Source organism: Ochotona curzoniae, unplaced genomic scaffold (genome assembly GCF_017591425.1).
Source record: "Ochotona curzoniae isolate NIBS_2020 unplaced genomic scaffold, NIBS_Ocur_1.0 contig_1014, whole genome shotgun sequence".
In the NCBI taxonomy this organism is placed as follows: domain Eukaryota; kingdom Metazoa; phylum Chordata; class Mammalia; order Lagomorpha; family Ochotonidae; genus Ochotona; species Ochotona curzoniae.
This window is the reverse complement of record NW_024464920.1, coordinates 2,147,026-2,161,385: the sequence shown is the minus strand read 5'-3', so window position 1 is coordinate 2,161,385 and position 14,360 is coordinate 2,147,026. Positions and strand designations below refer to the sequence as shown.

General features: G+C 47.5%; 1 protein-coding gene across 2 annotated transcripts in view; it reads right to left on the bottom strand.

The window, feature by feature from the left end:
• The window catches only part of DIP2B (disco interacting protein 2 homolog B), a 204,593-nt gene that overhangs the window by 19,557 nt on the left and 170,676 nt on the right, over positions 1 to 14,360 (bottom strand). For both annotated transcript variants that reach the window (XM_040979021.1, XM_040979013.1), the window contains exons 24-27: positions 7,519 to 7,628; positions 7,324 to 7,404; positions 2,852 to 2,975; positions 628 to 749 (exon numbers count right to left, since the gene is read on the bottom strand). In XM_040979021.1, coding sequence (XP_040834955.1) covers positions 628 to 749; positions 2,852 to 2,975; positions 7,324 to 7,404; positions 7,519 to 7,628 — 437 coding nt within the window. The remainder of the gene's footprint in view (positions 1 to 627; positions 750 to 2,851; positions 2,976 to 7,323; positions 7,405 to 7,518; positions 7,629 to 14,360) is intronic.

Below are 14,360 nucleotides of genomic sequence, written 5' to 3'. Positions count from 1 at the left end.
AGGCTAATGTCGCACAAATTGCAATTCTGTGACTCTCAGTCCACTGGCCGTGGCTGGCCTTCACTTTAAAGGACGATTAGGGTGTGACAGAATACAAGCTTCCCTTTCCTCCTTTCACTCTCACGTGAGAGACAAATTTCTACCATCTTCAGAGCAGGATTTGCGTCTACGGCCATACGGCCCTGAACGCGCCCGATCTCGTCTGATCTCAGAGTAGCATTTGCCTCCCATTTAATGCTATGCCAAGTGAATTTACAAAACCAGCCCTCCAAAAGCGGTCTGACGTTGGAGGAAGTCAGGAGTCTGGCATTAAAAAAATCAATTCATTCAGTGTGTGGAAAAATAAAAATCAGTTTTATATGTACATTCTAGGAGTGGGGAGCCCAGCTTCATGGGGAGTTTCCTCAGGTCTCACCCCCTTAGTGTTCACGAAGGGGGCATCACGTCTGTATCTCACCACTAAGCACGCTCCCAGAACGCCTGCACGGGGTGATCCCAGCCACAGCGAGCCAAGCAAGGAAAGGCACACAGCTTTCAGGAAGCAAAGCTGACTTCCCAAGAAGACTGGAGAATGAGCCTGGCTTGGCAGATTTTCTGAGATGAGGACAAGATCTGGCTGGTACTTACATCAACGATCATGCGGACCGTGGGCAAGGTGGCGGCCAGGTTCTGAGCGTGAGGCGGCCGCACGGTCACGGGTATACACCCCGCATACAGGCAGCCGTAGAACGCAGTGATCAACTCGATGCCTGCAAGACACAAGAGCCTCGTCACTGCCTGGGACTGCCAGGAGCAGCTTACTATATCCTGTGCCAGATGGAGACACAGGGCATGATTTCACAGCAGGCAGTGAGGAACAACAACACTCCCAACAACTCTAAAAATGGGGATGACAAAAATGAATGAGGAGAAAGGAAACAATAAGTCAACTTTTAAGACATAGCTAAAGAAGTTCTTAGTAATACTATTTGTTTTTTTAAAAGATATATTTATTTTGATTGGAAAGGCATATCATATTTACAGAGAGAGGAGACAGAGAAAGGTCTTCCATAGATTGGTTCACTCCCCATGGGCCGCAACGGTCGGAGCTGTGCTGATCTAAAGCCAGGAGCCAGGAGCCTCTTCTGGGTCTCCCACACGGGTGCAGGGTCCCAGGCACTCGGGCCATCCTCTGCTGCTTTCCCAGGCCACAAGCAGGGAGCTACGTGGGAAGTGGATCAGCTGGGACAGGACATGGCACCATATCGGATCCTGGTGCTTGGCAGGTGAGAATTTTTACGAGTGAGCCAACGTGATTGGCCTTATTATTTATTTTGTAGAAGTAGAAAAGTTATAGATGTTGGGGCCAACATGATGGCTCAGCTGACTAACTCTCAACTCTACCTGTAAGTGCCGGCAACCCATATAGGTGTCAGTTTGTGCCTTGGCTGTTACACTTCCCATCCAGCTCCTTGCTGGGGCCTGGGAAAGCAGTAGAGGACGGCCCAAAGCCTTGGGACCCTGCACCCATGTGGGAGACCAAGAAGAAGCTGCTGGTTCCTTGCTTTGCATGAGCTTAGCTCTGGCTGTTGTGGCCACTTGGGGAGTGAACCAGTGGACAGATCTTTCCCTCTATCTCTCCTATTCTTTGTAAATTTGTATTTGCAATAAAAAGAAATAAGCCTTCAAAAACAAAAAAAGTTACGGATATTTAACTGGGAAAAGGAGAGATGAGGAACAACTGAGCTTTTAGAAAACATCCATAAACCACTGCCGGACCTCACTCCAGCCTGGGTACCCGGCTTGATGAGCCACGGCCCGCAGGAGAGGGGCCTCCTCACAAGTGCTCTGGTCCCCGATCACGTCATTCACTGACGGATGAAGACGCATGTGTGTGTGTGTGGGAGGGGCTTCCTACACCAGACACTATTCTTAGAAATCTTAATACCCACGCAAATAAAAGGGCACACACACACCCAAAAAGACAATACAATTAAGTCAGGAGAAGAACCACCACAGAAGGCTGGGCATATGAGTGGTTGGTAATAGAAGGAGCAAATGAAGGAACGACTATTTTACCTAAATTTTGAATAGTTACACTCAACTGTGAGCAAATAATTTTTCTATAAGATTTATTTATATAAAAGACAAGGTGTCAGAGACAGAGGGGAAGGGAGGGGAATAGCTGGTTGACTCCTCAAATGGCTGCATCAGCGCAGGCCAAAGCCAGGAGCCCCACCCAGCCCTCCCGCATGTGTGGCAGGGGCCCAGGTGTCTGTGCTGTCATCCACTGCCTTCTAAGCTGTAGCACAACAGCCGCAACTAGAACTGGCACTCAAATATGACGTGTTGGCACCGCAGGTGGGGGCTTAACCCCTTGTGTCAGGACACTGGCCTGCTACCACGTAATTCTGACTTACTCTAAGAAGGCTGGTGAATTATATTAACACATGAAAGTAGAACACAGGAATAATAGAGGACTATTAAACAATGAAGATATGAAAAATGTGAAGTCAAATGAATTCATGGACAATGCTAGTCTGGAAACAAACAGTCCCACTGTTGAACACTCCGAGAGACAAAGCATCTCTTTGAGGGTTTCCAAACAACAGGGAGCCAAGGGTTTGCATTCATGTAACATTTGCTGGGTTCCTTGTTTGTGCCAGGCACTGATGAACGGGCAGATCCAGCGGAGCCTGCATGCCACACAAGGTGGCAGATGAGGCTGGGTTCACCCCTTAGCCAATGAGCATGGCCTCTCATGGGCAGGCGCACAGCCCACGTGGTCATGGCAGGGGCCAGAATTCCTGTCCTCTGGTCAACTGCTGTTGAATATGGCGCTTAAAGTTGAGCTTCCGCACTCAACACTTACCGGGTGGATAGAGCAACACCACGTTGTCTCCCGCATTCAGATGTCCCTTGTCACTGAGAACCGAGGCAATCCTCTCCGCTCGCTTGTGGAGCTGGAGGCAGCTGGCTGTGCACACTGTAGTTCCCTGCAAGCAGGAGAAAGGATTCAGAGACCAAAGCTTGGAAGGCAGTAAACTGCAGGCTATCAATTCTCATGAAAAATCCCATCTCAAAATGTAGATGCGGGTTTTTTTTTTTTAAATAAATATCTTGATAGACTCCAGGATTTGAAATATTAACTTAAATCAGACATATTCATTCAGCCCTTCTTGTTTGAGGTAAGCATGAAAAATAGAGGAATTGACATTGTCGTGTATTGAGTTAGGCTGCTTCTTGCAATGCACGTATCCCACACAGGTGCTGGCTCATGTCCCGATGTTCTACCTCTTCTCCAGCTACCTACTAATGGTCTGCAGAGGAAGGCAGGTGCAGTGACTGGACCATGCAGCGACTGGGAGACCTGGAAGAAGCTCCTGCCTTTGGCCTGCCCAGCCCTAGTCACTTAGGCCATGTGGAGGTGTCAAACAGCAGATAGAAGATTTTTCTCTTGTCGTCTCTGAAACTCCTTCAAACAAAGATTTTAAAACAAAAGGGTCATTCTACCTCATTTCTTCTTTAAATATTTATTGGAAAGGTAGTATTATAGAAACAAAGAGAGAAAAAAAGATTTCCTTCCAATGATTCCCTCCCTAAATGGCTGCAATAGCCACAGTTGAGCTCATCCAAAGCCAGGGACCTCTTCCAGGTCTCCCATGCGGCTGCAGGCTCCCAAGGCTTTGGGCCGTCCTCTACCTGTTTCCCAGACCACGAGCAGGGAGCTGAGTGGACATGAATTGCACACATTTGAGAAGCCGGTGCTTGCAGGCAGAGTAGCCAACTGAGCCACTGTACTGGCTCCTCTTTATTTATTTAAAAGGCAGAGTTAGAGAGACCTTCTATCTGTGGTTCACAATAGCCAGAATTAGGCCAATCTTAAGCCAGGAGCCAGGAGCCTCTTCTGGGTCTTCCGGGTGGTACAGGGTTCCAAGGCTTTAGGCCATCCTCAACAGTTTTCCCAGGCTACAGGCAGGGAGCTGGATGGGAAGTGGAGCAAAAGAGACTTGAACTGGCACCCACATGGGATATTTGTATTGCAGGCACAGTCTTACCTTGCTAGGCCATTGTCTTGGGCAGAAATTAATAAATGGATCTTATTTTAAAAAATACATACTAATTTTTGGATTTTCCTTGGAGGAAATAAGAGTGGAGTGAATTAATGGAAATAAAGTAATGAGGCCAGAGAAATGAAAATTGCTGGGTGGTTATGCTCAATTGCAGCACGTAATACAAACCTGGCTTTGTATTTGCTAAGAGTAAAGCTGTGAGTAAAAACAGCAATCAGAACCCATCTAGCACCACTACACGGCAGCTTAGTGGCTAAAGTCCTTGCCTTTTATGCACCAGGATCCCATATGGGCGCTGGTTCTAATACTGGCAACCCTGCTTCCCATCCAGCTCCCTGCCTGTGGCCCGGGAAAGCAGTAGAGGACGGCCCAAAGCCTTGGGACCCTGCACCCATGTGGGAGACCAAGAAGAAGCTCCTGGTTCCTGGTTTTGGATGAACTCAGTTCTGACTGTTGAGGATGCTTGGGGAGTGAACCAGCGGATGGAGGATTTTTCTCTCTGTATCTCCTTCTCTCTGTAAATCTGTCTTTCCAATAAAAATAAATAAATCTTTAAAAATAAATAAATAAGTAAGTTCACTCACTCACTCACTCTTGGAGCCTGGCGTGATGTCTCAGTGGCTAAGTTTCTGCCTTGCATCTGACACAAATTTGCCTTGCAGACTGACAGAGTGAAGGAGAGAAAGTAATGGTTGAAGTATTTGCATCCCTCCTACCTTCACTTAAGACTCAGCCTGAGTTCCAGCTCATGGCCTTGGTCTGTCCCAGCCCAGCTGTTGTGAGCCATAGGAAAGCAAATCAGCAAAAGGGAGGTGGCTCTCTCTTTCTCTCTCGCTGATTCACTTATTTATTTGAAGGACACAGTTATATAGAGAGATGGAGAGAAAGACCTTCCACTTTGTTGTTCACTCTCCAAATGGCTAGAACAGCCAGGTGGGACCAGGTCAAAGCCAGGAGCCTAAACCTCCACCCAGGTCACACATGGGTGGCAGAAACACCTGTGTCATCTTGGTGCTTCCCAAGTTCCCCAGCAGTGAGCCGGATCAGAATTGGAGCAGCTGTGGCTCAAATGGTGCTTATGTGGGGTGCTGGTGAGGTAGTACTGTACCATAACCCTGGCACCCTCTCTTCCTCTTAAACTCATACAAACATATGTAACATAAAAAAAATAGTAGATTCCAAATCCAATTAGGGTTCAAGTGAAAGTAAACGGTTAAAGTCCCAGCTCTGTTACTAACGATCCCTTTGGCTCCTGTGCCTGGATGACCTCAGCCTTGTCATAAGCTATGAAACGCAAAGATCTTTAATAAGAACTGAATTCTTTGCATTTCACATCCTATTTTCCCACTTAGACATTATGGCTAAAAATTTTTTTTTATTACCAAATATTCTTTCACACTACTGTCTGGAATGGCTATGTAGTATCTGACCATGTTTATGTGCTATAATTCATTTAGCTAGTTTTCTGTTGGACATCAGGTCAGGGCTACATTTGTAAGACCATTTATTTTTCCTTCCCCCCTTTTTTTTTTTTAAAGATTGATGTATTTTTATTGGAAAGGCAAAGATACAGAGAGAAAGATTTTCCGATCACTGGTTCACTCCCAAGTGGCCGCAATGGCCAGCGCTGAGACAATGTGAAGGCTTTGGTCTATCCTCCACTGCTTTCCCAGACCACAAGCAGGGAGCTGGTTGGGAAGTGGAGCAGCTGGGACATGACCTGGTGCTCATATGGGATGCCGGCACTGTTGGCAGTGTATACTAATCACCACAATGCCAGCCATAAGATCATTTCTTACAACATTCTCTTTTTGGTTCATGGTACAGCAGCAAACTGAAGTTCAGTAAAGCAACATCCTTGGAATCAGCAGATGACTGCTAAGATGTCTGATGGGCTGGGATAACCCAAGGTAAACTAGTAGAGCGTACAGAATAAATGAGGGGTAAGCACTGTTATGCAGCAGCTTAAGGTGTCACTGTCTCCCATTGAAGCACAGGTTCAAGTCCTGGCTGTTCCAATTCCCATCCAGCTCCTGCTAATGCACCTGGGAAAGCACAAGTGGCTAGCCCCTGCACCCATGTGGGAGAAGGGAATAAAGCTTCTGGTCCACTGTTGCCACTTGGGGAGTGAACCAGTGGATGGAAGATCTCTGTCTTTCCCTCTATCTGTTACTATGCCTTTCAAATAAATAAGTAAAGATATATATATATATTTTTTTTATTTTTTATTTTTTATTTTTTATTTTTTTAAAGATTTATTTTTATTATTTTTTCATTGGAAAGGCGGATGTACAGAGAGAGGAGAGAGAGAGGAAGATCTTCCGTCCGATGATTCACTCCCCAAGTGAGCGCAACGGGCCGATACTATGCCGATCCGAAGCCAGGAGCCTCTTCCGGGTCTCCCGCACGGGTGCAGGTTCCCAAAGCTTTGGGCCGTCCTCGACTGCTTTCCCAGGCCACAAGCAGGGAGCTAGAAGGGAAGCGGGGCTGCCGGGATTAGAACCGGCGCCCATATGGGATCCCGGGGTTGCAAGGCGAGGACTTAACCACTTGCGCCACCGCGCCGGGCCCAAGATATATATTTTTAAAAGTAAATGGAGGGCCCAGCACAGTAGCCCAGTGGCTAAAGTTTTTGCATTGCATGCACCAGGATCCTATATGGGTGCTGGTTCTAATCCCAGTAGCTCCATTTCCCATCCAGCTCCCTGCTTGAGGCCTGGGAAGGTAGTCGAGGACGGCCCAAAGCTTTGGGACCCTGCACCCGTGTGGGAGACCTGAAGAATCTCCTGGCTTCAGATCATCTGAGCTCCTTCTATTGTGGCCACTTGGGGAGTGAACCAGCAGACAGAAGACTTCTCTGTCTCTCCTCTCTGTATACCTGACTTCACAATTAAAAAATGTTTCAAAAAAAGTTGTCATCAAGACCATCATTATCCCCCTTTAAGAAAATAAAGTCAAATTGGATAAAAAGCTGTAATGACACAATGAGTTCCACCCATGTGTCTGCCTTTGTAATTCCATCATAGAGCCCATCATTATCAGAACTGAATAAAGAGATCTCGTGGTAATACAAGACAGCCATTAAATAGCAAGCAAGGTTGGTCTCCCTTGCACCTTGGTGACTGCACCATTTACCTCCTGTTCTGAGCGAGGAGACGGCACTGATTCTTCCCTCGGAGGTGGCAACACTAATTTACTGATGAAGATCTGGAGTGACTGAAATGCTTCCACAGCATTCAGGTTATTAGATACACAATAAAAATTGTAATACCTTGGCATTTAACAGCATGAAGAGAACATGGTCAGGAGTAGCCTGCGCTCGCCACTGCAAGATCTCTGCCAGAAACTGGTGCTGCGGTTATAAAGCAGAAAAAAGACTAAGGTCGGCAACTCTGAAGAAGGCGACTAGGCATCCCCGTCCGTTACACTGCGAGCTCGGTCCAAGGTCAACTCCAGGAACACTCACCTTCCTCACCAGATCGTTCTCTTCAATCTGCCCCAGATCCCTGCCTGCTGCTTGTGCTATGCGTTTTCCAGCAACCAGATTCCCGACCATCACAGAGGCAGGGCCCACACCTGCAAGCGAAGACAAATGTCAACCTTCTGCGGAGGTAAACTCAAGCTCCAGGCCCACAGTGCATTTCCAGACCAACTCGAGCTGGTTCAAACAATCCTTCACCTTGGCCTGGGGAGCAAAGCAGGAAACACGGCACTGAGCTGTAGAAACACAGACCGTAGAAACGCTAGGAAAAAACGAGACACAACAAGGGTAACCAGCAGGCCACAGGAACTTGCTCAGTTATCGTTGTGAAGAGGTGACATGCTGGGTTCATGGGCTCCTACATTCAAACAGTTTCACCTGTTCCATTCATGATATGCATCCTAAAAGACATTGCAACAGTAATGAGTACCTGATTTGGAGAGAAATCTGCTACCTAAGAACAATAAGTTAACCAGGCTTATGAAAAGTGAATAGTAAGGGGCTGGGACTGTGGTGCAGCAAGACAGCTGCTGCCTACAATGCCAGCATCTTCTAAGAATGCTGGTTCGAGTCCCAGCTGCTTTGCTTCAGATCCAGCCCTCTGATTATAAGACTGGGAATGAGCAGCAGAGAGCCAAGTACCAGGGTTCCTGCCACCACGAGCCCAGATGGAGTTCTGGGCTCCTGCCTTCGGCCTGGCCCAGCCTGAGCCACTGGCCATGTGTGCAGTGGACCAGCACACAGAGCATCACTAACTGTATTTTTCAAGCAAAAAAAAAAAAAAAAAAGTGAATAACGAAATAAAGATTGTCAAACATTCCATGTGATAACTGGCTTGGACTCTTCAAAAACATTAATGTCTTAAAAGATGAAATACATTTGAGCACCTCTTACTTTCTTTTAAAAATTTACTTATTTTTAATTGGAAATATTCTCTCAGATATACAGAGAGAAGGAGAGACGGAGAGGAAGATCTTCTGTCTGCTAATTCATTCTCCACAATGGCCAGTACTGAGCCAATCCGAAGCCAGGAGTTAGGAGCTTCTTCCAGCTCTCCCACATGGGTGCAGGGTCCCAAAGCTTTGGGCCGTCCTCCACTGCTTTCCCAGGCCACAGGCAGGGAGCTGGATGGGAAATGGGGCCATAGGGATTGTTACAGGCACCCATATGGGATGTTGAGAAGTGCAAGGCAAGGACTTCAGCCGCTAGGCTCCCATGCCGGGCCCTAAGAACTTCTTATTAAAGGACATGGTAACCAAAGGTAATACATGACCCTGACTGGACATTGGATTTTGAAAAACCAGCTATAATAAAGAAATGTAGAAATTTGAGTATGAACAGTTAATTATCGGATGGTAGCATTATATTAAGGCTACATTACATTAAAAAAAATGTTTCATTTATCAATTTGAGAAGCAGAGGGCTCCCATCTTCTGGGAGGCCACACTGGCTGGGCCAGAGCCGCAGACAGCGGGGGACTCAATCAAGGCCTCCTTCGTGTGCGTCAGGGACTCAAGCATTTCCGCTGTCACCTGCTGCCTACCAGCAAGTACACGGATGGGAAGGCAGAACTGGGAATCAAACCCAGTCACTCCCCGAATATGGGCTTCTTAAAAACTAGGTCAGACCTCACCCCAAGGTTAAATTTCTTAGTAGGATAGCATCATTGTGGTGGTTGTTACTGTTTTAAACATCTATTTTTATTGGAAAGGCAAGCGAGAGAGAGAATCTTCCATTTGCTGGTTTACTAACCAAATCGTCACAATGGTCAGAGCTGAGCCCATCTGAAATCAGGAGACAGAAGCCAGGAGCTTGTTCTGCGTCTCCCACATGGCTGCAGGGTCCCAAGGACTTGAGCCATCCTCCACTGCTTTCCCAGGCCACAAGCAGGGAACTGAATGAGAAGTGGAAGGCAGGCCAGCCAGGTTAGGCTAGTCCATAGCACATACCAACACGAGCAAGAGCCCGGACAGGGTGCAGGCCAGGTTGGGTTGGACTGTAACATCCACCAGTTCACATGAGGTGTGGGTGTAGGTCAGACTGGCTAGGCTGTTGTATCTGCTGGCAAATGCTGAGACTGGGGGCAGCCATATCAGATGGGGCTACAGGGCCTGCTGGAATGCACAGGACCTGGTCTGGGAGTGGGCCTGGTAGGATTTCGGGGACTCCCTTGCTGTTTTACAGCTTCCACTGAGGAATGTGAGAGCTGGGACTTGGGGTTGGCTGTTCTGGGGTGGGCCAGGCTGGGCTAGGCTGCTGCAACCACTGGTGTGCAAGAGAGCCAGGATGAGCGCAGGCCAACAGGGCTAGGCTGCAGCAACTGCTGGCAAGTGCTAGGACTAGATGCAGCTCATGTCAGGCTGGACTGCAGTACCCCTAGACAGGTACAAGAGTTGAGGCTGGGAGCAAGCTTAGTAGGGGGAAATATGGGCACTCCACTGCTAGGTTGCGGCTCCTATTTGGTGAGCATTAGTGCCAGGGATGGGGGCAGATCAGACTGTAAAGGCAGTAGGACCCATTGATATAGGTGTGGGTTGGGTCTGGCTGAGCTGAGCCTTAGTACCCATGAGTATGCATGAGAGCCAGATAGGATATAGGATAAACTGAGCTGGGCTGCAGTACATTCTGGCACATGCAAAAACTAGGGCTGGTGTGGGCCTGGTGGGGCTGATGGGGGGATACCCTGACTAGGCTGGCACACATGCTGGGTATATGTAAGGACCAGATGTGGGGCAGGCTGGCTGGGCTGGGCCAGGTCACAGCACCCATCAGTTCGTGTGAGAGAAGGAGCTGGGGGCAGAACTGACCAGGCAGCTGCATCCACTCGTATGTGCACTGGCAGGTGCGGGTGATGGAACAAACGTGACTCTGCATTGGCCGGTTCACACAAGAGTCAAGTCTGAGGTACGCCAGACAAAGTGAATCTGGACCCCGGCTACAGGAAAACCACAAGATATGTGGTCTGACCTTGGAGTACATGTATCAGGATTGTGCCTCCTCAGCTGCTGATGCCCATGCAGTGGACAGCACGTCTAGATGCGCACAGGGGACATGACAGCCAGCATGAGGCCAGCAGGGGACACTGCGTGGCTCATCAGAGGATGGAAAGCAGAACATGCTGGACAACGCTCCTGGCCAAGCTTTGCAGCATGTTCCTGGGCCTGTGAATGCACTAAGATGGACTTGGTCAGCCAACACATCCTGGGAAGACTTTCTCAATTGGAGCAATGAAGTCAAGAACATCTCAGAACTATCAAAAACTACTCAAGTAACACCCTCTGAACATTCTTCCCCACATCAGGGTCTCTGAGGTGTCATCAAATGTGCCCCCTCCCTGAGTGCTGACGTAGTCTGACAGCAAGGGGAGGTCCCATTCTCTTCCTCCTTTGAGGACACAGGAGGAAAAGTTAGAAACATTTGTCCTACCCACCTTCTTCCATACCTTGACCCTCCACACCCTAACTGGAGAAACAGTCTTAACTATTTAATAATATTAAAAAAATTTTAAAAACATACTTTCATAAAAAAATTGGTGCGGTCCAACATTGTGGCTCAGTGAGTTAAGCTACCACTTGCAAGGCTGCATCCCACATGTGTGCTGATTTGAGACCCATTTGCTCCGTTTCTACCAGCTCTCTGCTAATGCACCTGGGAAGGCGTTAGCCCAGTGCTTCCACTGGGGTCCTGCCCAACATGAGACCCGGATCACTTCCACGCTGCCTTCAGCCTGGCCCAGCGCCTGCCACTACGGCCAACTGGGGAGTGAATCAGCACATGAAGACCTCTCTCCTTCAATTCCACTTTTCAAAAATATATATCTTAAATCTATATCTCTCTCTCTATAGATATATCATACACATATGTATGTATGTGTGTATGTATATATAAAATAACCCAGCAGCAGTTTCTTGAGGCTCTTCCGTGTGCACCTCACTGGATGAACAGCACCTCCTCTGCCTGATCGAATGCCTACACAGATACATGTTTGGAACAGACTATTCTGCAATGTGGGAGGCTAGCATGCATGAGGAAGTAATGTGTGCAATTCCTAGTGAACAGATGAAAAGGGAAGGGTATTTCCTTCTTTTCTTTTGTCTCCCAGCCTAGCTGCACCGTGTGAACGATGGCTGGAAGCCAGGACCAGCGGCACTGTAGGAAGCCCGGGAGAGACGGCTGTGGAGTGCTGCTCCACTTCCTCACAATCCTTCCTGTCCTCACCAGGCAGACTTGGAAGGCTCTCCATCTCACTGACTCCCGAGTATGCTCTTACTGGTCTTGGACATGATATGTTAAGAGATTATGACACACACAGAAGCTTTAAATATGCTTGGGTGGTTTTGGCTTAAACTGTTATTTCAGCCATCTGTCTTTGCCCAGGTATCCCCTGGTTCTGTGAAGGGCAGACACAGGGAGCAGCTCTGAGCCCAGCTCACGCCCGGCACCAAGTTGAGACCGGCTGATCCCAGCCAAGCCCGCAGATCCACCATACTCCTTGCTATTCCAGGCATTGAGTTTTAGGGTTGTTATGTGTTGTATCTGTAATTATAGCAGACTAACAAAATAATATGCTAGAACAGCATGACTGACCTTTCAGTTTTTAATTTCATGGACCTGAGACACTTGTTTCTTGTTTAAGCTATTGTTATAATTTTCTATAACTTGAAGCCAAGAGCAGTTCTAACATATTCTTGTTTCTTCTACAATAACTTTAATAGATATCTGCAATGAGATTTTAAAAATAATTTATTTGAAAGGCAGAATAATAGAGCTGGTGAGAGAGAGCTTCCATTCACTGGCTGGCCCCTCAGTTGGCTGCCATGGCCTGGACTATGAAGTGTGAGTAGGTGCATGTGGTCTTCCATATAGTGCCTAGTGAGATATGAGTGTATGACTTTGTGGGGATGGGAGTATATAGCTGTGTGATCCACTGAGGAAAGATTTTGGCTGTTATGTATTTGGGGGTATACAGAAAATTAGAAGGCTCTTATTAGCTTCTCTTAAAATAAAAAAGCCTCAATTAAACAATGCTATGTTCACTCTGACATATTTTAACATGACCGATCACCCACCACTTACTCATACCCTTAGCCTACTGCTCAGCCCCATAATCTAGGTCTGCTAAAAAAAAAAAAAAAGAGAGAAATTAAGGAAGAATTCTCTATTCCATCTTGCAACTCACACACTCTTTGTTGTACCCTGGTCTCAAAGAACCATATACCAAGTAAATCTATCTGTTGTGTGATCAAAATCCAAAAAAATGTATGAATTAAGTAACAGACATTATGGGCCCAAATTAGAGCTTAATGTTAAGGAGCAAGAAGAGATGCCTAGATGTGAGAGTGGCCACAGAAAGGCAGGCGGGAATCACTATTCACAGAGGGCTATAGTCACACTTAGTGTGAATACTGGCTCTGTGACTCTGACCTCTGTACTTCGGGCATAAGCTTTCTCTGCGAGGGCAAGGGAGCCAGGAGGAAAAGAGGTGTGCAGGGAACAAAGCCTTACGATAACATGCAAAATGCTTACCTCGTTTTTGGCATTCAATAGCAAGTACCAAGAGAACAAGCACTCAGTATAAACATTCGCTACTCTTGTTTTCAGAACCATGCCTTACAGTGAGATTCTGATCAGCTGGACCAAATTCACACATGCAGGGGAAATGGAGGCACAGTTTTGAGAAATATGAGGCTGCAGTAAACCCAAAGAAGTGCACCAGGAATGTCTCTGTCCTTGCTTTCCGCCACTGGAGGCTACTCTTGTGCTACTAGCCTTCAAAATCTGTTTCTATAGGAAAAAAATTGGGGCAGAGTCCAGGTAAGTCTGTTGAAAGACAAGGGTGTCTGAATCTCCTAGCCATGTAGCTGTGGCTGGAGAATCGTGCCAGGCCAGGCTTCCTGGGGCTAGTTGGGTTGAACTAGGCTTCAATGCCCATTGACATTTATGAGAGCTGAATGGGGTGTGGGGCAGACTGGACAAGTTGGTGTACATGCTGGCAGGCACGGGAACCAGGGTAGGGGCAGGCCTGGTGAGGGTTATTGTGGGTCACTCTGACTAGGCTACAATTCCCACTGGTTTACATGAGGGCTGAGTGTGTGCTGGGCAGAATCAGGCTGGACTGCAACATCCATTGGTTTGAGTAGAAGACAGGGCAGGAGACAGAACTGACACAGCAATTGCAACCACCAGCATGTGCATAAGCTGATTTGGGTGACAGACTGTGCCAGACCCTGTATTGGCATGCACACACAAGAATCAGGTCTGGGATCACCTCAGATGAAGTTTCTTTGGAGATTCCCCAACTGAACTGCGGGACTCAGAACCCCAACCATGGAGAGAATTGCAGGTTCCATGGTCTGACTGTGGAGTGCATGTGTCAGAGCTGGGCCTCCTCAGTGGCTTAGAAGGAGCAGTGGACTGAATATCCAAGTGCACATGGAGGATATGGCAGTACATTGGAGCCTGCAGAGGACACCTGGTACCACAACAGAGGATGGAGGACAGAACAAATCAATCAACTACCCCAGCCAAGTGTTGGCAAATGGAGACTCTAACGTGAACTATAGCAACCAGTGCTTTCCGGAGAGATTTCATTGTACTTGGAGTGGCGAAATCAGCAGTAATTCAGAACTGCTGAACTATCAAAACTTCTTGAGCAGGACCCTCAGTGCATGTCCCACATCAGGGACCTGGGGTGGTGTCAGGTGACTGTCCTCCATCCCACGATGCAGAGGCATTTGGGAGGCTGGATGTGACTTCTCCCCTTATCTCTCCCCTTCCCCCACATACAGGAAGGAAAAATAAGAATATGGAAATCATGGTCTCAATCT